This window comes from Lagopus leucura, unplaced genomic scaffold (assembly GCF_019238085.1).
Source record: "Lagopus leucura isolate 7727_CA_CO unplaced genomic scaffold, USGS_WTPT01 Super-Scaffold_100159, whole genome shotgun sequence".
NCBI lineage: Eukaryota > Metazoa > Chordata > Aves > Galliformes > Phasianidae > Lagopus > Lagopus leucura.
The window spans coordinates 2,283,838-2,304,798 of record NW_024962335.1 but is presented as its reverse complement, the minus strand read 5'-3'; the positions used below and the strand labels follow the sequence as shown (position 1 = coordinate 2,304,798).

Genomic DNA, 20,961 nt, shown 5'->3' with positions numbered 1-20,961 from the left:
GAGAACAGCAGGCATCCTGAGCACATAGCTCAAGCCATCCTACCCTCTTTAAGAGGCTGCATTATCTCCAACCAAGCACCTATTTTGTTTTTCCATCCTTACCATGTATTTGATCCTTGGACACACTGTCCAACTTGGTACAAAATTCTGCATCTTCCAACCCTGTGACCACAGCTACTCTGCATATCTTCTAGTAAATCCACCTATGAATTCCTCTTTTTTTAGCAAAAGCCAGAAAGAATTCCATTGCTTCAAATGTCTCTTGTATGGACATTCTGAACAGGCAGCCTATCTGATAAGATATTCTCACTGAAATATCAGCTTAATGGCTAGAAAGACTACTAAACATTCATCGGATGGGTACACTGCAGACTACAGTTTGCACACAGATTTACACTGTCAGCCTATTTTAAATTGAGAAAGAAATTCAAGACGGAAAGCATAAAGCTTCTTTCCAGGGTACTGCTCTGTTTGTATGTATAGTCTACACTTAGACCGATCTGTAACGAAACATGCAAAGCACTGAAAGCCTATTTCAGCTCTAGCATACAGTACGTTTAGCTTGTGCTGAGCAGACTGAAAACACAGCAACAAGTGATGATGGAGGGATGTGAGCCAAACAAGGTAAGCCACACCCTCAGTGGTTTGGTGTGCCTCTTCTCAAAATCTCTCCTCATCTCTACATAATCTACGACACAAAACACACAAGCAAATATGTCTGCAGTTTTCAGCCAACATCTTTGTGGGTATGTTTGTTTTCTGGTATCCAGCAATGACCAGATGAACCAAGTTAAGTTCCACAACAATGGACCAGAAAGCTGCAAGAGAAGTTATTAATCTTAAATCCTGCCTTTCATGATAACACTCCCTTTTAATTAAAGAGAACAAGCTACAGAATTTCAAACTCTGCACATATGTCTGATTACACTTTTCTGGATAGAATCAGATGGTTATCCCACTATTCTAGGTCAGAGTAAGCTAAAGGTAAGCTGGGTTGGCTCCCTCAGACCTTCCACACAGAGAACCAGCACGGGCCACCAGCACTCCCACTGCAGCCTCAAGCAGGCATGCAATGCAGCTCTCCTTAGAGATGCTTCCTGCTAACGTTGGATTTGTTTTTACACTCAATCATGTACAGCCATAATCAAGGTATGTACCTTCGCCTCTGCTATAGTGGCATTTTTGTTCATCATAGCAACTCACTGTCATGCAGCTTGATAAATATTTTGAATTCTTTCATGCACAGAAAATAAGGGCTATTAGAAAAAAAAAAAAAAGAAAAAAGAAAAAAGAAAAAAAAAGAAATTCAAGAGTGAAAAGTTCAGGATGTAACCAACCAGAACAAAAAATATTTAACTGCAGGAAAAAAAAAATAAAGGAAGATCAAAACCTCTCAGATACACTATTATTTGATGCAAGCAGTGAAGCTTACAAATCAATACCAAGCACAACAAAAGGAATAAACTAGAAAGATAGACCATTTTTACCTCCCTAATATCCACCTGCTGTGCAATATTTCCAGCCTATTTCCAGTAACAAGGTTATTCTCAAACGTACCTGTTCAAGGAGTTCTTTGTAAGTTATTTTCTCTTTGGTATTTGTTACAGGACTGTCATAAATAATGGCAGTGTGGTCTCCTCGTCCATTCTCAACGTGACGATCAACAGCATTGTAACAGATATTCAGTTCTCCGCCGACAAACCTAAAAAAGAAGTTGGGAGAATACAGCAGGCAACTTTCGCAGAACTGAGACAGGGTTGATTCTTGAAGTAGAGATCAAAACTTTACACTCAGTACAGGAAGTCTTTTTTTTATTCTAGAATCACCCAATTTACTGAAAAAGATAAATAAGCTCATTATTTAAATCAGTAAAAAAAAGTGAAGTATTTCCACCTTAACTGACTTAACTAAGAATCCACTAAACTTGATCGTGATTTGAATTCCTTTGCATCAATCATTTTGATTTTTATAGCTAAGACTTCAGGGAACAAGACATACATTCACGTAAAACAGTTTGACATTATGAACATATCTTATTACACTACTTTGTACTGGCATGCACGTGTACCTTTTTTATGAAGAACCGGCTCAAGACACAAAATGTTCTAATTCACACGTTGGCAGTAGCAGTTAAGCACGCACACATCTGTATCCAAGTGAAACTGACCCCAACAGTCATAAAAGCTTATAAATTTGTCTGATATTCTGAACACACTTGACATTACCATGGGCTACGTCAGTGACTTAAAAGCCTCTGTAAAGGAGTGTGAGTCACGGTCTCTTCAACAGCCAGACATTTAGAAAAAAATCTCTTCTAATTAAAAAAAAAAAAAGTCACCTGCACAAACTCTGGTTTTACTTTCAATGCAATTTTACAAAGAAAATTCAAGCGTGCCACAGTCCTCAAGAAAACGCAGAAGGCACCATATGCTACAATTACTACTAGCAAAGAAGACACAGAATTGAAGTTACCCAAAACGATGCTCTCCTTTGTGCTTTGCTATCTATCTACAGCAAAAAGAAGAGCAACAGAAAAAAATGCAGCCAAGTTTTCAAAAATGCTATGGGGATGCTCACTGACATAATGTCTTGTTGTAACGTAAAAGATAAAAACAGATGGCCTAAAATAACCCATAACTAATTAAAAGAGAGCATTTTCCTTCCCATATAGTACAGGACCTCTCTAAAGTAGGATATATGATGTATTTTTCATATATCCATATGCACAGATTAGTCCCTATTGTCAAAGAATGGCAATTATTAAGCTCAGCCCAATTAGGATGTCAGGACATAGCAATCTTCTACTGTGATTTGTTTACAATGCCATTGATAAGGAGAAGTGGAAGAGCAAGAAAGAAACAAAAAAGACTGTTGTGGTTTAACCTGGCAGGTGGCTGAGCACCAGGCTTCATTTGCTCATTCTTCCCCTCCCCAGTGGGATGGGGGAGAGCATCAGGTTAAGAAAAACAAAGTAGAACTCATGGGTTGAGATAAAACTATTTACTAAGATAGAGGAAAGGAAAATACTTATGACTCTCTCTCTCTCTATATATATATACAAAAAAATGCATGTATATAACATGTGATGTACAAGCAAATGTTCACCTCACCCCAATCAATGCTCTGCCAACCCCTCGAGCAGTGGAAGAAAATCAGATGAACTCCCACCCCCTTCAAAACTTCTTCCACATAATGTCACATGGTATGGAATATCCCTTTGGCCAGTTTAAGCCAGCTGTGCTAATTCTGTTTCCCCCCAGCTCCCCAGGGCCCTCAGTGTAAATGGCCTTGGCTTTGCACAACACTGCTTAGCAGCAGCTATAAACATCAGTATGTTATCAACATTGTTTTTCTCCTAGAACCAAAACACAGCATCATACCAGACTCTCTGAAGAAAACTATTCTGTTCCACTGAAACTAAGACAAACATTCTGTACCATAAAACCCTCCCCATAAAAGAAGAACTGATGGATAATAAAAGACTGTCAGTTGCTTCAGGTAACACAGAGAAACTCTGTATAACTGCCATAATGGCCGTGTAGGAATCAGGACATCCATGGATTTTTATATCAAATCCCTGTAGGATGATAAGAACAATTCTGTTTAAGAAACATGTAGATGTTGCTGTAAGGGAAGTGGTATAGTGGAGAAATATTGGTGGTAGATGGATGGCTGGACTGGATGATCTTGGAGGTCTTTTCCAGCCCTGGTGATTCCATCCTTCTACGAATGAGAGCACAACATCTGGGTTATCACGCATAACTACTTAAGAATGGTGAAAATGTGAGGGGTAGAAGAGCTCGGACTCTCAGAAAGATGCATGACAAGTTCAGCACTGCCGTGCTTTATAATGACTGCTTGTGAAAAATGTGAGGCTGAGGGTTGAAAGCAACCCCACGGTATTCAGATGGTGTGACGAGAGCTCTGCAAAGGGAAGGAGGAACACAGGCTGCCATGGGCCCAGAAGGCAGCAGTGTGCAGCTCACCTGCTATGGCCACAGCCACAGCTCTTCTGCTTCTCTGCTGGTCACACACGGGCGTGTTGGAGCACCCCATTCTGTATGGCAAATAAACTGCCTGGCCTTGAAAAGCTGCATTGTGCTGCTGCAAATTTCTGTTCATTCAGTGATTCCCAAAGAGATGAATATCTCTGAAGAACACAGAATTGCTCAGGTTGGTAAAGACCTTAAAGATCACCAAGTCTGACCACATCAATTTTTTTGAATGAGCTCTAGGAGGAAAGCAACATCAGCATAAAAGCAGGACACAGTCCTGAAAATAAAGGCACTGATTTGAAAAAGAGTTCTAGAACTGAAAATGCAGTATTCCAATAGACTGCAGAAAGATATGGGATGAATCTGCAGGATAAGAGCTGCAAGTGAATTTTGCCATAACAAGTAAGGCTGTAAAATGCTAATCTGTTGCTAACCAGACATTTCTTTCAACACAGCATGCAAACTGAATTCCTGGTCAAAAATCATTCCTTTAGACTACATTCCTAGTGCTGAGAAGTGAGTAACATTTAGCAAATGGAGCCCAGAAAGAGTAGAACAGAAATAAAAAGAGCAAACAGTAATGAGTCTAACGCACAAAGGAGACTGGCTGCAGGCTCTTTGAAGAGCTCACCTGCTGCCCCTTTCTGCAGTAAAATGTCAGGGTTCTTCTGCCAACACCACAGCAGGATTTACATGTTGGCTGTAACAATGCAACTGTTTGTTTCACAGCAACTTTTTTTTTTTTTTTTTAATTGGATTTGGCCAATATCTACCTCTTTTTGATAACTCTTCCTGTCCACCATCAGTTTCAATAGGGCCAAGTGTCAGGTGCTGCATTTTGGTCACAACAACCCCAGGCAACCCTACAGGCTCGGGGAGTGGCTGGAAAGCTGCCTGATGGAAAGGGACCTTGGTGTACTGATGGACAGTTGGCTGAATATGAGCCAGCAGTGTGCCCAGGTGGCCAAGAAGGCCAATGCATCCTGGCTTGTATCGGGAATGGTGTGGTGAGCAGGACTAGGGAAGTCATCCTGCCCCTTGGCATTGCTGAGGCCTCACCTCGAGTAGTGTGTTAAGTTTTGGGCACCTCAGTACAGAAAGGACATTGAGGTGCTGGAGCAGGTCCAAAGAATGGCAGCAAGGCTTGTGAAGGACTTGGAGAATATGCCCTATGAGTAATAACTGAAGGAGCTGGGGCTGTTTAGTCTGAGGAGAAAGAGGCTGAGGGGAGACGTTATTGCTGTCTTCCAGTATCTGAAAGGTGCTCATAGCAAGAGCGGGGTTGGTCTCTTCTCACTGGTGACATGATTATTGGAAAGGGCCTCAAGTTGTGCCAGGGTAAGTTTAGGCTGGATATCAGGAAACAGTTCTTTACAGAAAGGGTTGTTAAGCACTGGACTCCCCAGGGAGATGGTTGAGTCACCATCCCTGAATGTGCTTAAAAACCATTTGTATGTGGTGCTCAGAGACGTGATTGAGCCATAGGTTGTTAGAGTTCAGGTAGTGTGGTTATGTTGTGGTTGGTCTTTATGACCTTGAAGGTCTTTTCCAACCTGAGCAATCCTACAGTTCTATGACCCCTGAAAGCAGTAGCCTTTGATAACCCACATGATGACTAACTTTCCTCAAACAATACACCTGTGCAGTGATTCCAGCAGTTACCACATTAGGACACTGTGAGCCCCTGAAGAGCTGCTGCAGCCTCCCATGGCCTGGCGCTACGTCTTCTGTAATAGGCCTTCAATTACACAGAGCTTAATATGTGCCGTAAGTGACCAGGGAATGTTTTTACTGCGTTCAAAATTTGTTTTCATCTGTCAATAGTGATGAAACTAGTCTTGAAGAAGGCCATGCATAATTATCACTTAACTCAATTCTCAAAATGTATGTCTTAATTTCCAATAATATCTGCTATCTTCAGAATCGAACAGGATTCCGAGAATTTTCAGGCTCTGTTCAAATGGCTCAGGAGCAATGATAGTTAAGAAAAATGCACGCTGAAGGTTTTGAATAAATCCAGAATACATGCAAGAGAAAAATCTACACTGTAATTGCACTCTGACTGTTTAAAAAAAAAAAAAAAAAAAAAAAAAAAGCATGGTGCTAAAACCCTGTGACATCATGCAGGGCACCAGTACTTCTCCAGCCTGAGTTTCCAGGCGTTAAATGGATTTCTTTTAAAATGCTTAGATGAAGGCAGAACAGACGCTGAATGAAGTGATAGACAAAGCCTCTACACAGCACCACATATTTTAAGATAACAGTATGTTAGTTGATCTAGCCACACTTTAACAAGTGTAAGCAGCATTTAAATAGTCATCTGGGTAACATTCAGAAGTTCAAAGGTGATGTTATGTTACGTTTAATGTCTTGGAATCACAGAAAAACACAGCTTGTAAATTGCCCCCTGCCTGCACTAGTCAGGGAAAACTGTTTCTACCACTCCTAAGAAAAAACCTGCCTAATCCAACTGTATTTCCACATGATCCCCAAATGATCTGTTCTAGAGTTCCACCACCATTCGCACTGAACAGATTTTTTCTTCCCATTTGGAATGCCATTTACACAATCCTGCAGTGTGCAATAGGAGAGTCTAAAGAAAGCCTGCTAGGGTATGCTTATGTTTCTGTTAGGCTCTTACAGCATTTAGAGAAGCAGAATTAGGATTAGAAACCTATTTAGAAAAAAGTTCTATTTAGAAACCTAATTAGAAAAAAGTTTCAGCTGTGCTAACCACTTTCTTCAAGTAAAATAAAAGGGACCAGCAAATACAGAGTGTCTGTTTTGTCTGTCAGGCTTGGCAACAAAACACAATGATACTGAAAATAAAGCACACATTAATTGATCTAATAATATGCATCCAACACATTTTCTAACTCAAGAAGCACATACAAGAATTTCTTAATGGTACTTCAAAGTTCCATAAACTGCTTCCCAGGCAAAGTACAGAACCACATCTTTTCTCTGTTAGATCAGCAAACAGTTTTTCTCTGAAGCCTGGCATCGTGTTCAGTTCTGCTATGTTTTAACTGTTTTCTCTTCAGAAAGTACTCTCAACGAGGCTCTTGTATCTTCTTTCTCTCTTAAACACAGTCCTGTCCTCAAAGAGCCTATCTATCCCTTGTCCTGGGGAGCACACAGGATACTGGCAACCATCTGAGTCTTCAGAGGCAGAATACTCTGGGATCCCTTGCAGCCCAGTATCTCTTAACATAAAGGAAAAAAAAAAAAAAAAAAAGGAAGAAAATTGCATGTTGTGCATTAAGTTGATAAAGAGAATTTAAAAAAATAAATTGATTTACTTGAAGTTTTATGACCCATGACAGGTCAACAGATATCTGACATCCAAACAGTAACTATGGGCCTCACTTGGACTTTTCAGTGATGTGCACCTTTGTAAAATCCTACAGGATCCCAGAACAGCTGAGGTTGGCAGGGCCCTCCGGGTGCACCTGCTCTGAACTCTGCTCCAGCATGTACACCCAGAGCAGCATGCCCAAGCCCATGTGCACGTAGCTTTGGAAGATCTCCAAGGAGGAGACTCCAAAGTCTCCTGGGCAGCCTGTGCCAGTGCACTGTCATCCAGACAGCCTGGAATTCTTTTCTGGGGTTCAGGGGGAACCTCTTGTGTTCCAGGTTTTGCCCACTGCCTCTTGTCTTGGCACTGGGCACCACCTGACTCTAATATCCTTCAGGTACTTGCATACACTGATGAGATGATTTCAGTCTGTGGCTATCTGCATCCACAGAGATAAAGATGCCAGCGGGACGGAAAGTCAGAAAAGGCCACTGGAAGATAAATCTGACTTCAGCCCAAATAACTTGATCCAGGTAACTCTGTCATGAGAACAAATTACTCCCACCTGAGAAACCAAAATGCTTTAAAAAGACTGAACCACATCAATTCCAGCCAGCAAGCTTACTATATCAAGCTACATCAGTTTGACAGGACCTGACAACAAAACTGTGCTCACCATCATTGCTAATATTCTTTAATTCTTAAAAAGTAACTTTAAAGTTGTTGCAACAACTTTTCATTACTTTATTCAAGCATGCCAAGGAGCTTTAGTGGTTCTTAACTGTGCAGGCAACTCTGCTTGCCCTTTTGGAATAGTACCACGGCCTCAAAGGCCAGTGGACCACAGGTCTCCTTATCCATCCATTCTAAGACTCCTGACTGTTATGTAGCCCCGCTGACTTAAGGAGATTTATCCCAGCTGGGTGCTGCTTAACATTCAGTTTAAGAGATAGAAACAATTTTCACTGGGAAAGCTGCTAACCAATAACCACAGCCAGCAATGAGAATGTAAGCTTCACGTTGCTGGCTCTGTGTCTCCTCATTTTGACAGATTTTAGAGTGATTAATAGTTTTAATTACGTTTTGAAAAAGCTTAGTATTTTTAAATTAAAATCAAGTCAGAAAAACACAGAAAAAAAGCCAAGAACATCGATGTGAAAAAGATGACCCCCTGCCTTGCTTTCTTTATCTTGCATGAGCTTCTCCTTGGAAGGAGATTGAAGAGCATGAGATAAACTTGCTGAAAAGGCATTATGGTGGTCGTGACAAAACTTTAACGGGCAAGCTGCCTTTGAAGAAGTATTGAAAATCCTCTCCTGCACTTTACAAGAAGGACGTTAGTTCTGTTTTGGATCAGGCTGCCATTCACCACACACAGCACACTACGAACACACTGCCGTAACCACGTCGTCAGAGTAACGACCCACTGAGCCAACTCCTACCATTGCACAGCCCCATAAGTCTCTGTATTCGCACACGTCGCTGCCCGCCCTCCGCCGTGGCCAGGCTCCCGTGCTCCCCGCAGCCCGACGGAGCAGTAGGCACACCGCCGGCCACCTGCATCACGCACAGGTCTGTGGCGAACTCCCTTCACTCCAACGCACTCCTCCACTCCGATTTCAGTTGTTAAGCCGGTGTAACCGTAATCTCCGCTGACCTCTGCAGCCGTCCCCCCCGCGGCGGGCTGGTTGCCTCGAGCAGTTCGTGCAGCCCCGCCCGCCCGCGGCTCTCCCCGCCGTGCCCCGCACTCACCACGAGTCGCTGCCCGGGCCGCGCCTCTCCAGAGCCCTGGCCCAGGGCTTGGACCACTGGATCAGCTCGGCGGCAGCTCCCCAAACTTTTTCAGGCTCCGCCACCGAGGCCCTGAACACTTCCCCGTACTGTCCCAGCGCCGGCGAAGAGGCGGCGGCGCGGGCCGGTGGTCGGCTCCCTGCGCAGGGCCGCCCTAGCCACCGCCGGACAGCGCCGCCGCCCCCTGCCAGCGCCGCCAGCCTGCCCAGCAGCCCCATGGCGCGGCCTCACGGCGCGGTTTCGCAAACTAACGCTCGGAGCAGCCCCTGGCCCGCGGCGGCTCCCCTGCGACGAGCGGGGCTGCCCAACGACGGCTCCGACGTTCCGTGGCCAGCAGCTGCCCCAGTCAAGCGGCCGCACTCGGGAACGACGCGGAGCAACGCGGCCGGACCCCGCCGAGCGGGGCGGGCTGGTGGCCGGGGCTGCGCCCCCGGGGGCCGGGCTGGGACTGGCCTGGCGCCATCTCTGGGGCTGCGGCTCTGCGGGGCTCGGGGGCGGGCGAGGGCCAGCGCTGGCGGGAGCGGAGCCTCGTGGGTGTACAGAGGCCGGTGGAGAGAGAGGAACCCGGCAATGTTTACCCTTCTATCTCACGCATCAGGCACTTCGGGTTCCTGGTCTCTTGACGCAGACGTTGGCCGTTTTTCCACATCTGAACATTTTTTTCTATCGAGTAAAATTCTTCTGCAGAAAGCAGGTATAATTTAAAGATTTTCCTGTTCATCGCTTTTTTTTTCTTTCTTCCTTGAGAAGTTTTTTGTGGTTGCACCAAGTCATCATTACTGCAAATAACACTTCTGAAACCACATCCACAAATGATAGACAGACAGACAGAAACCACCACCGAGTTTTGCTTGAGTGAAGAGGAACTTAGTATTCTGCGCAGAGATAAACTGAAAAGAGACAGAAAAACAAATTATTTCTTACTTAATAACTTGTGTGGCATACAGCCATAAAACTCGAGTGTTTATTTTGAAATACACTCTCGCTTTGAGAAAAGCTGGCAATGATAAAGTAGGTATACTGTATGGCACTTAAAACCTACACCAGCTTCTCAGACGTATTTTAGGGCTACTACTGCTGAGTTAGTACAAAAGAAGGTAAGCGTGTATCACATTACTGGCACAGCTGTGATTAGATTAGAGCTAGTCCGAATACTCACTACAATGGGTTTAATACATGAAATCAATTTCATTGCCTACCTCAAAAGAAAGAGGAAAAAAGAAAAAAAAAAAAAAAGGCATGAAGAATTTGATTTACAGATTTACAGTCACTCCACTTTTATTAGGTCACCTCCACATTCATGAACATGAAGGCTGATTGTCCTTTCATTTCTGAGGCATATGTAAGGAGCTCACTGGGTTCCCATGGCCTGCTGAGCCTGTTTTCTCTGCCCAGTGAGTGAGGCTCGCCTGTCCCACACTGCATTCCACACAATGCCACTGGCTCCCTCCCCACAACTGCAGTAACACAGCCCAAGCAACACGTTAGCGTTCAAGAATCACTTGCAATTAATTTAACCCTCTAAAGCACCTGAAGAACTATGCAGAGAAATGGTGAACATTTCCCTACTGCCAGGGAGAGGCTACAGCATGCCAACAAAGCAAGAACATAAAAAATGCATTTCTGGTTTAGAGATTACTTTTGAGAACATTGCTTTCTTATACATTTTGACCATGGTGTCAGAGCAATTGCTAGTAGAGTCCACAAAGCACAAATTAAAAGATAAATGAAAGAGAGAAGCTTATGGGGATTATAAACACTGTGACTTCCTGACAGCCCTGGACTCAGATGTCAGTGCTGAATGTCTGGCAGCATGGCATGTGTTGTCCAAAGGAACACTTACTTAGTGGTAACACACAATTGCTCTCAGGATTTAAAAAAGACTCCCAGAGGTTTGTCTTGTATTTCCTGCCTGTGAGGTGCCTAACCTCATTGTGACTGAAAATTCTGACTGAAAATAACCAATCTGACTGAAAACTGTCATGGGAACATGGAAATATGCTTTTAGATAGTTGGTTTTGTTTTTGTTGTTTTGTTTGACCATTTGTCTTCCTGTGAAGAAGATCAGCCTTAGTCCCATCAATGCCCACAAGCCCACTCTGGGCCGAGTTACATTGACTCTGCCTACCTGTGGCACCCAGCCTGGGCATTATGATTGCCTCAGCACAGTTTGCGAAGTTTGCTCCCCCAAAGCAAACTATTAGAGGTGTATATTACATCCACTCCCAAGGAGTAACCCTACTGATTAACCACTTCATGTGCTTCATTCTTCACATCACCAACGCTTTGATGTTCCACTGCTTTGCAGGAGGCCTATAGCAATTGTATGTAGCAATCAATGTGTCCATGACAGAAAACTGATGTTGAAACATGTCCCTTTTTATTACTGCAAATAAAACTGCTGAGGCCAAAGACTAGCTGAAATATTTAATTATCTGTGTTCTGTAACCTGTTAGTTGTAGGCACTAACGCTAAAAGTATCCTGATATTTAAACACATATGAGTAGTGTCAGGCAGTACCTAGTATTTCTTGTGGTATTGAAAAGCAATGCAATGTTTCCACTCAGCCCCTTATATACATTTAATATAAAAGTATAAGCTTTTGGCAAAGGAATTAGCTTTGAAACAGTAAATGCTCTGCTATTCATTTTGACAATGTGTCCTAGTAGAAATGATACACCAGAGATGCAGAGGAGACAAATGAATTTAATCAGAACATGAAGTACATTAAATTCCTATTTTAGGTAACATTCTCATATCTGTTTCCTAAAGGGATGTTTGAAATGAGTATCTGTGGAATATACTTCATTAATTAAACTACTCACAGCTCATACTGATATCTGAGGGGTGAAGAAGGGATTGCTAGCTCTCCCAATTGCATACTAGTAATTTAAGGTTCACTTACAAATGCTGTTATAGCAGATTTCTGAACTGCTGAATTTTCTCTCTCTAAGGACTTTTTTTTTTTTTTTTTTTTTTTTTTTTTTGCAAAAACTGACACTCCTGAAACTCACACTCAACACAGAATTTTGAAGCAATGCCTAGTGATGTGTGTAGCAATTACCCTTGTAGCTGCACTTCATTGTAAAACATATGCTTGTTTCTAGGTGCAGGTGTAGCAAAGAACAAAGTATGAAGCTTGGACTGCATATTTCTGCAATTTCAAAACAGTTTATCTGAAGCCTTTCTTTTGCTTATAAAAGCAAATTTTCTACAACAGTATCCTTTAAAGCAAGGTATGCATGTTTGAAGATATATGCATATTGAAAAAAGATGAGTTGAAAAGTATTATAAATTTTGTCTTCTATGTATGAAATATTCTGGCCGTTCTCATTAACTAGACCTTCTAACCCTGCTAATTCGAACTGCAGTTGGAGAGTCCACTAGGGAACAGGAAGCAGTACTGTAGATAAAGAGTTAGGATGTGTATTAACTCACTTTGTTATGGTTCTGTACCACCTTTTATCCAACTCCTAGACTGTATCTCTCTCAAAGAACTGCCAGTCTTATGTGAATAGATTTCAGAGTCTCTCGTGCTGTTAATGTTTGACAAGTAGAGATAGTCATGATTTTCTACACTATGTGTTAGTCAACAGAGCTAATTTCAAATCAAATAAACTTTTCCATTTTCCTGAAAGGTGAATGAAAGTAGTACATTTTAGGCACAAAAAAACATATACAGTTATTCTTCCAGTTTTCTACCCATCTTAAGTGTAGAACAGCTTTACTCAAAATGCACTAAAAATCTTATAGAGAATTCAATATAATAAAAGTATTGCTTGAAAAGATACCTGTCTGGACAGAACTCTTCAAACAGACATTTTGGCTGATGTTAGTTAACACAAAAGAGGCCATGGCTTTTTCTGCAATCATAAGATGTGCCCATAGAAGAGGAAATAAAATCACAATGGCCCACAGAAAAACCTGTACTTACTACTCTTCTTTGTTTGATTGCTGCTTTCTAGCCTAAAGCTGCCTTTGTGTCAGGGGTCTTTGGTCTGCCTAGTTTTCCAGCACTCAGAACAGTGAGTGGTATCAATGTCTACATCAGCGTGTCATGGTGGAGCACTTGTCAGCAAACTGAGTGCTGGAGTTCCATGTCCTCCTGTTTATTTCTCTCTTCCAAAAATGAGCACATTCACAAAAATGAACACAAAGTGTTTTGGGAAACAGAGGATGAGAACTTATAAAAATGCTAAAATATGTATCCTGCGGGAGAAGCCACTTTTCACAGGCTTGTGGGAAGCGTTGAAATGAAAGCCTGTGACTCAGTCCAGGTGAGAATGAGGCATGACATGACTTAGAGATCCTCTGGGATGAAAATGCAATTTTAGTATCAATTATTATTGATGTTATCACTTGATTTCTCCCCAGAGAGGTCTCACAGCTCAGGAGGACCTGTATTTCATCTATAGTTTTCCAGATTTAAGTTCAGTCATATACTTAACTTTATTCATGTGAGCAATCTTATTCACATGAGACCTTACTTAACCTGAGTCACTCTGTTCAGGCAGCTTCGATAAAACTTCTTGGCAATAAACTTCTACATTTTAGGCTCTAAGAAGACTTAGCAAATGAGAGAAGAAAAAACAGAGATTACAGGGATCATCTTAAAAACAAACAAACCTAAAAAAATAAGAACATACACACTAAAAAAAAACACAAAAAACTTACAAATCAAAGACATGAAAGCAAAGCAATTTCCTGCAAAAGCAAAATTATTCATGGTATGCTTAGTCTTTAGGTATGCTTGAGGAAAAGAATCCACAGTACATTTTATGGAGGACAGGTAGAATTTTAGCTTCTGCTTTGCACTCCTGCTGTTGTGGATTTAACTGAGAAGTTGATGATGTAATTTTATAAAGATTGGCATTGAACTTTGATTTTTATGTAATCCATGTCCCTGAGCTTTCCAGGTTCATGAAATTGCAGATTATTGATCGTTTCTACATGACTAAAATCTGCTTTTTTATCTAAATGCAGTCTCGTTTCTTTGATATGCCTCTACTACTGTTTTTTAGATCACTGCATTAGAGCCATCACAAGCAAAAGCTCAGTTATTAAAAATAGTTTATCATTCACTATATGTTGTTTGAAGGGGACAAAAGGACTTCGGGTACCTGCACTCTTGTTGATGTTACTTTTAAACAAAAATAGCCATGGATTTTGCAACCGCATTTTTACCGATAAATATTTTGTTTTTACAGAACTAAGACAGAGTCTGTTAGCCCTCTGAGTGTTAATGTCACTGGTGGCATACAAATTAAGGCATTTTACAACCACTTATAATACTGATATCTCTTATCAGCACATTCTCTATACTCCTCAAACTGAGAATACAGCCCAAGAAGTGTATGGCAATTCACTGCTACTGAAAAACTATATGCTTTAATTTGTATCTACTCTAAGTGATGTTTTCAACCTTCCTTGCCTAAAATTAAACAGGAAAGCTCTTTTTCCCCAGAATATCCAGACATAGCTGGGCCTAAGGTACAGATATTCAGTATACTTTCTTGGAGGTTTTTGGGGGAACAGGGCTCAGAATGGATGTTTGTTGCTAAAGATGGGAAAAGAAAAGGGAGAAAAAAAGACATATACTTGAGATTTTGAAAACATAACCTCAAGCATAGTCCTCAACTGCTTGCACACTCAGTGTGTGTGCCCTGGGCTTGCAGGGAGGGCAGAGCTGTGTTAGTAGCTGGGCTAAAGGCTTGCAAGAGGCAGGCTGATAGGAGCAAGAAGCTACCACAGCTTTAGTATTTACTTGGACTCCTTTCACTTCCTTCTGCAAGAAGTTATTGGTCGTATTGCAAGAGTAGCAAACTTGCCATAGAACCTGACCAATGGCAAATTGTGTCTCAGCATCTTAACATACACTAAAGAACCCTTTTTCATATAAATGACATTTGCTCAGTCTGTACCATTTCTTTTTATCTCCCAAAGTTGCAATCCCGTTCTCAACTGTTGTTGGATTTTGTCTTTGTGACATATTTCATAATCCTTATTCCTTGTTCTTTACATAAACTTATTCATTGCATGACAAGAAAAGCTAGTGTTCAAACACTGTGGCCATGTGTTCTCATAGTTCATCTGCAGAATTATCTTACAAGCAAACTGGAATTGGTCAGCTATATTGACTGAGAGCAAAGTCAACAGCATATTTCATTATAACTGTCATTTATTAATGAGTGCTGTCTTTTTAATGTGAGTTCATCCGTAGCCATACATCAAACAATTTTGTGAATGTCCTGAGTGATCTCAGTCTTCAGCAGCTCAAACTGGTGGAGAATGGATGAAATTTCACAGCAACTTTGGGAAGAAATAGCAGCAGTCACTCAGATTGCCGCAAATAACACCAGTAATAAATTCTGGAAATAGCTTTTTCTAAAGCTCATACTGAAAATTAGCATGTCACAGGATTCTGTGAGAATCTAAATAAGGAAAATAGGCATGAATTCAGGCTCTAGATTCATTATAAGGAGCAAAAAAACTCTTAGTGGTAAGCCAGTAGCAAAACCATAGACCCAAATGCATTCTGTTACATCTTTAAGTACCGCTCACAATTTCACCTATGGAAATACAATTCCAGAAATGCTCAGGGTACAAATTTAGACTTCATAAAGCCAGAGGCCAAAAGTCATAGATAATAACAGAGCTTAGGCAGCATACCAGACTTCAAGATACTGGGTTTTTTTTATTATTATTTTTCAATCTCTATAGCTTTCTATGCTAGTCTAACAGAAATATAGCAAATTAATGGAAGCCTACAGCTACTTTCCGTACTTAAGGAGATGCACAAGGCAAAAGGCAATAGAGAGAGCCATGAACTAATAAGTTTATAAAACTAATATGTTTATAAACTAATATGTTTATGTAAGCTCTCTGGGTCTGAAAAAAGGCAGAAAAACCAATTTCTTTACCAAATCAGTATTTTTAAAAAGTGGACATTGAAACTTGGTCATTTGCCTTCTCACTGATACTCTATTCTTCAAGCACCCTGAAGTGTACTCAAAACATCTATACTGTTCTGTTTTTTTCAGGGTTAAAGCAAGGAATTTCAGCCTGCCCCTCTGCAGGCTGAAATATTTTTTTTTAGGGAAATTGTTGATTGACTTCTAGATATGTGCTTTAAAGTGTGCACAATTTTGAATCTTCAGGATTTAATTATTAGTAATAACTTCAGGAGAATTATACTCAATATTTCTGCTCGCTGGAAAAGCCGGGTTACTTTTAAATCTGAAAGACATTCAGTTGGTCTTGCTCAGTTATCCAGTGTATGTATTTGAAATTACATATACAATTTGTATTTTAACTGTGCAGTTTAATAGTAAAGTTTCCCAGACACTTTGAAGGTCTAGATCTGTAGTGGACTATTCTTCAGACATATGGTTGTTTTCTCAGCTTTTGTGAAATGAATATGAATTGTTAGGTTTTGTGAATGTGCACTATTTAGATATGCATTATGGAGAACAGCTTCAGCATCTAATATGAGGTTGGAAATGTGTTAAGAATTTTCAAGCCAAGTCTTATGGGCTGTATCAAAACAGATCACTCTTCCAGCTGTCAAACTCCAAAGAGCACATTTGAGTTGTGCCTGTGCATCAAGGTCTCTACAAATGAGAGTCCAGTGATTGTCTTCCTGACCTCTGGGAATTAGGCCAGCAAAACCAATGTCCACGCTTTACACTTTGTGCTGTGAGTAGAAGTTTTCTCTTTTCTTTTTCCTTCTTTTCTTTGATATGTGTGGTTTCATTAACAGCTGGAAATCATTTTCAGATGCAGCTAATTCTAATGACATTTTTAAACGTCTCTTTTCTTGTAAAGAGCTGCACTGAAGGATAGCTCTCCCTCTGTGGAACACTATTGTATTTAATACAAAACAACAAAAAACCGTCCTGCCTTGTAACAACTGGGAAAACCAGATTGCATCTTCTGTCAAATTGAATTCCCCAAAAATTAACTGATTTTCTTGACAGATAACAAATCTAATGAAAAATCATGAGATTCCATTTTTCTCACTAACAGTATTTGCTGAGTTTTTTTTTCTACTCATGATCTGCTACTAAATATCTTCTTTCCTTTTAGTTTAAGTACAGGTACATCTGGAAAGCCAAAGATAAAAACCTGTCTCCTCTCATTCTGTCACTAACACAGAAATGATGGCAGGAAAAATATCACCAATAAATGAATAGAAAAGTTTGCCAATTTCTGCTCACTAACTGCATCATAATCAAGTATCAAAGATTCAGTGTTAACACCCCATAGGAACAATGAGGACTCAATGAGCTGCACAATCCCTGATCAGTTCAATCTACTTCTTAAATTGTAAGAAAGAGCTTGTTACAAAGAAGATGAAAATATTATGGATATTTTCTGAGTCTGTTCATCATTTCCATGTGAAAACCAGAAAAAAATTATCTTCCTTCCTTCCTTCCAAAGCTAACAGCATGCATGTATCTGTTAACTTTTATTGGACAACAAGAGATTGGTTTCACTGCCTAGTTGGTTACTGGGTTTTACCTGCCTTTAAAGTCCTCAGATGCAGGAATCCACAGGTATGGGAAATCATTCCAGTTGTACACACTTCATTAGGTTTTAGTAATAAAACTGACTGAACAGAAAGAACAGTGAAATATATGAATGAATTCACATAACTAAATCCGTATTTTAGAAAGAATAATCAGAGAAACAGATACTTCTTCATAAACTTTGTCCAATGATTTCTGACAGTAACAGGCTTACGTTCCGTTACAGCAGTTCCAAACATCAGGACAAAATCACAGTCTTTAGATGAACCAAGAGATTTATTGCCAGTCATCAAATCAAGGATTTGATAAGGCAAAAATTGATTGTCTCTGATTTCTCAGTACGTGTAAAACCAATTCAGGGAACAGGCCTAAGGCAATACCTTCAGCCCTGCTCCCCAGTATAAAGGCTCGTAGTAATTCTATCCTAATTCCAGCATCTATCATTTGAAAACAAAATCCTTTCTCTTTACATGCTGAATATTTTTGCATTATTTTCAAGGCTTTTAGAATCATTTATCTGAAGTTTACCTCCAGATCTATGAACATTTTACAAAAGCACATTTTAACGAGGAAATAGAAGGCTTCAAATATATGGCATACAAAGAAGTGGAAAAATCACAAGCATTAGCTTTCTTAATACCTTATTTGCATCTTAGCCAAAGGAAAGATTACTCAACTGTTACTTGTCTTCACAGATACCTGCCAGCAGATTATGGTTTCTCTCAGGGTGCTTCTATACCATAAGGATTAGCCAGTGTCACACTACAATTAAGAAAATAAAAATCAGACTCTAGTATAACCTCAGTGTAACAAGCTGTCCAAACGTGACATTTCATTCTCTGTCACAAACTTACCAGCGAATAAAAGAGATGCCGATTCCACTTTCCATTCTCCTTACATATTGGAAGCTACAGACAGAATCCACACAACACAATTGTCCTTGATCAAAGTTCACCCATTCAGTCATACAGAATCTGTCTTATTCTTCCTTTTTTTTTTTTTCCCCCCAGCTACCCTAATCTTTTGGGTATTATCTTCCAAAAGAGATCGCTTTTGATATTATTTCCTTGTACTCTAAGGGTCCAAAGACCAATTCATTTTCATCAAACTAGTATATGCGCTATTCTTTTGAACATTTTATATTCAAATCCAAACTGTTTTCTTCTTTATAAATTTACATAGTCAATTTCCCTTCTGGAGCTTCAGTATTTGATGTATTGTGTATGGTCACCACTGAGTGCGGAGAAAAATGCAAAGGTGTGAATATGCCTCTGAAAACTTTCCATATATTCAAAATTGCCTGACACGCTGGAATATTGTCAGCTGAATTTTGAATGTCAACATCCTCTCAGACAGTAACTTTCTATTGTGAATGGTTCCCATTTGGAGATCATAACCAACCTGTAAACAATTTTGAATTTATTTACTCAGTAACCTTATGAGTTAGGCAGCATGCATTAGAAACACATTACACGAGGGTAATGTAAAATATGAAATAATGTAGTGTTATACAAATATAACTCCACTTGGCATAATTATTTTTTTCCCAATTTACAACCATCACAAACTAAAACAAATCAGGCACTGCTCATCAGCCAAACTCAAACAGGAGAGATTATGTCTAAGAAGGCATTTAAATATGCATCCAAATAAATGTTTAGGCAGAATTTCTGCATCTCTGCTCTGGAGAGCCATCAAAGAAAACCCTGAGTGCCCATAAACTATACAATCACATACGCTCAGTATGGGGACTGATGACACCAGGTACGTAGGATACCTACACTATTCTCAGAGGCACTAGGTAGACTGTGCAGTTACTTGAGAGAACTTTTGCACACGTTCATTTTGAAGGCAGGATTTGATGGTCAAAAAAAAAAAATGGCAGCATAGGACCATGGCCTTGATTTGGGTTTAGGCACCCAACTTAGGCGTTCCAGAAACAGGGAAGGAAAGGGAATTGAGACATACTTTTCTACTCATTATTTCCTTTTGGCTTCTTCCTGTTGGAGCCATTTTTGTTGTGGTTGCCTACAGAAAGTAAAGATATAGGAAGAGTGCTGTTGCTTCAAGAAGCCTGGTTTTGCTTAAATAAAAAATAACTAAAAAAAAATCAGTCCCTTGGCACTGCACAGCAGCTGCAGCCCACACCTCTTCTCCCCTGGGGAGTGTCTTGATTGCTGATGCTGACCTTGGCACAATACAGGTGGGAAAATAAAACCCTGCTTTTGCTGTCCAAGAGTAGGACAAGTGTGATCTTTACATAACACTGGTTATAGGGAGAAGGGAGAAACCCATCTCCCACTATCTCTCACCTACTGCCTTGTCTAAGAAAGACACACTCATGCTTGTGAGACACAGTACAAGAGATATGTTGGTTTACTTTGCAAGATGCAACAACTCCAGTGTTCCCCAGCCCTTATGTGGAAGAAGTGTGAAGGCTTGGAATTGTCTCATTTACATAGACACAGATTCAGACTTTTAAACCTATTACATTTTTTAAGCCTATATAAGCCATACGCAGTTGCACTTCAGTCAGTTCAACTTGAGGACTTCTCAGTGGAGGGATTTGTGCTGAGATGCTGTGTTCAATTGGAGCTTTCAGCAGCCCTGTAAGAAGGTATAAAAAATACCAGGTTAGAATGTGTCCTCATTTATACACAGTACAGCATTTTTATGCCTATTTTGCATGAGTCTCTTGTGCTTAAATAAAGCACAAAGCAATAACAAATCAATCCTCTTTTTTTCTTTCTCAGAGTGTGATACAGAGATGATTAATGTTCACCCACTAATCAGGATGAGTTATTTATTTCACTCAATTCCAAGACTTATGTTCTAATAAATCCCTTACAAGAAAAATGCATACTGCTTATGCGATAGCAGTAAGTGTTTGAGAGTGTATTTGTGCTTTGTTGTTGCTTTTTAATCATGTTTAAATTTGCTACTTCTTATCATGGACACTTGTGTATTTATAATAATATTCTGTTCACCCCTTAGATTATTCAAGCATGAGTGGCTAGCTTGCTACAGAAAAAGGTTTAATGAGTTTCAAGGGGATAGCACTGTAAAAACACGAAAAATATAGAACAAGTGCCTGAATGCTAATTTAAGATACTTGCTAAAACCTATCTTCCAAGCAAATGATAATGGATAGATCTCCCATGATGTAATTCATTTTCAAATAAGATACTTTTGCTCTCATTTCTACACTATCTCCTTACCTAATATCTCTAAATGAACCACACTGCAGCTAAACGTTTCAAGAAGATTAACCCCAAAAGTGAAATGGTTGCTCCTACCCTGTATCTTTCTTTCTTTCTTTCTTTCTTTCTTTCTTTCTTTCTTTCTTTCT

General features: G+C 40.3%; 1 protein-coding gene and 1 long non-coding RNA gene across 2 annotated transcripts in view; both read right to left on the bottom strand.

Annotated features, from left to right (window-relative positions):
- ACSS3 (acyl-CoA synthetase short chain family member 3) overlaps window positions 1-9,432 on the bottom strand; it is a 76,217-nt gene extending 66,785 nt beyond the window's left edge. The window contains exons 1-2 of the mRNA XM_042889874.1: window positions 9,046-9,432; window positions 1,558-1,702 (exon numbers count right to left, since the gene is read on the bottom strand). Of these exons, the coding sequence (XP_042745808.1) occupies window positions 1,558-1,702; window positions 9,046-9,302 (402 nt within the window). The 5' untranslated portion in view covers window positions 9,303-9,432. The remainder of the gene's footprint in view (window positions 1-1,557; window positions 1,703-9,045) is intronic.
- Window positions 9,433-20,162: 10,730 nt separating this feature from the next.
- LOC122190118 overlaps window positions 20,163-20,961 on the bottom strand; it is a 32,505-nt gene continuing 31,706 nt past the window's right edge. The window contains exon 3 of the long non-coding RNA XR_006182082.1: window positions 20,163-20,219. This is a non-coding gene — a long non-coding RNA (uncharacterized LOC122190118). The remainder of the gene's footprint in view (window positions 20,220-20,961) is intronic.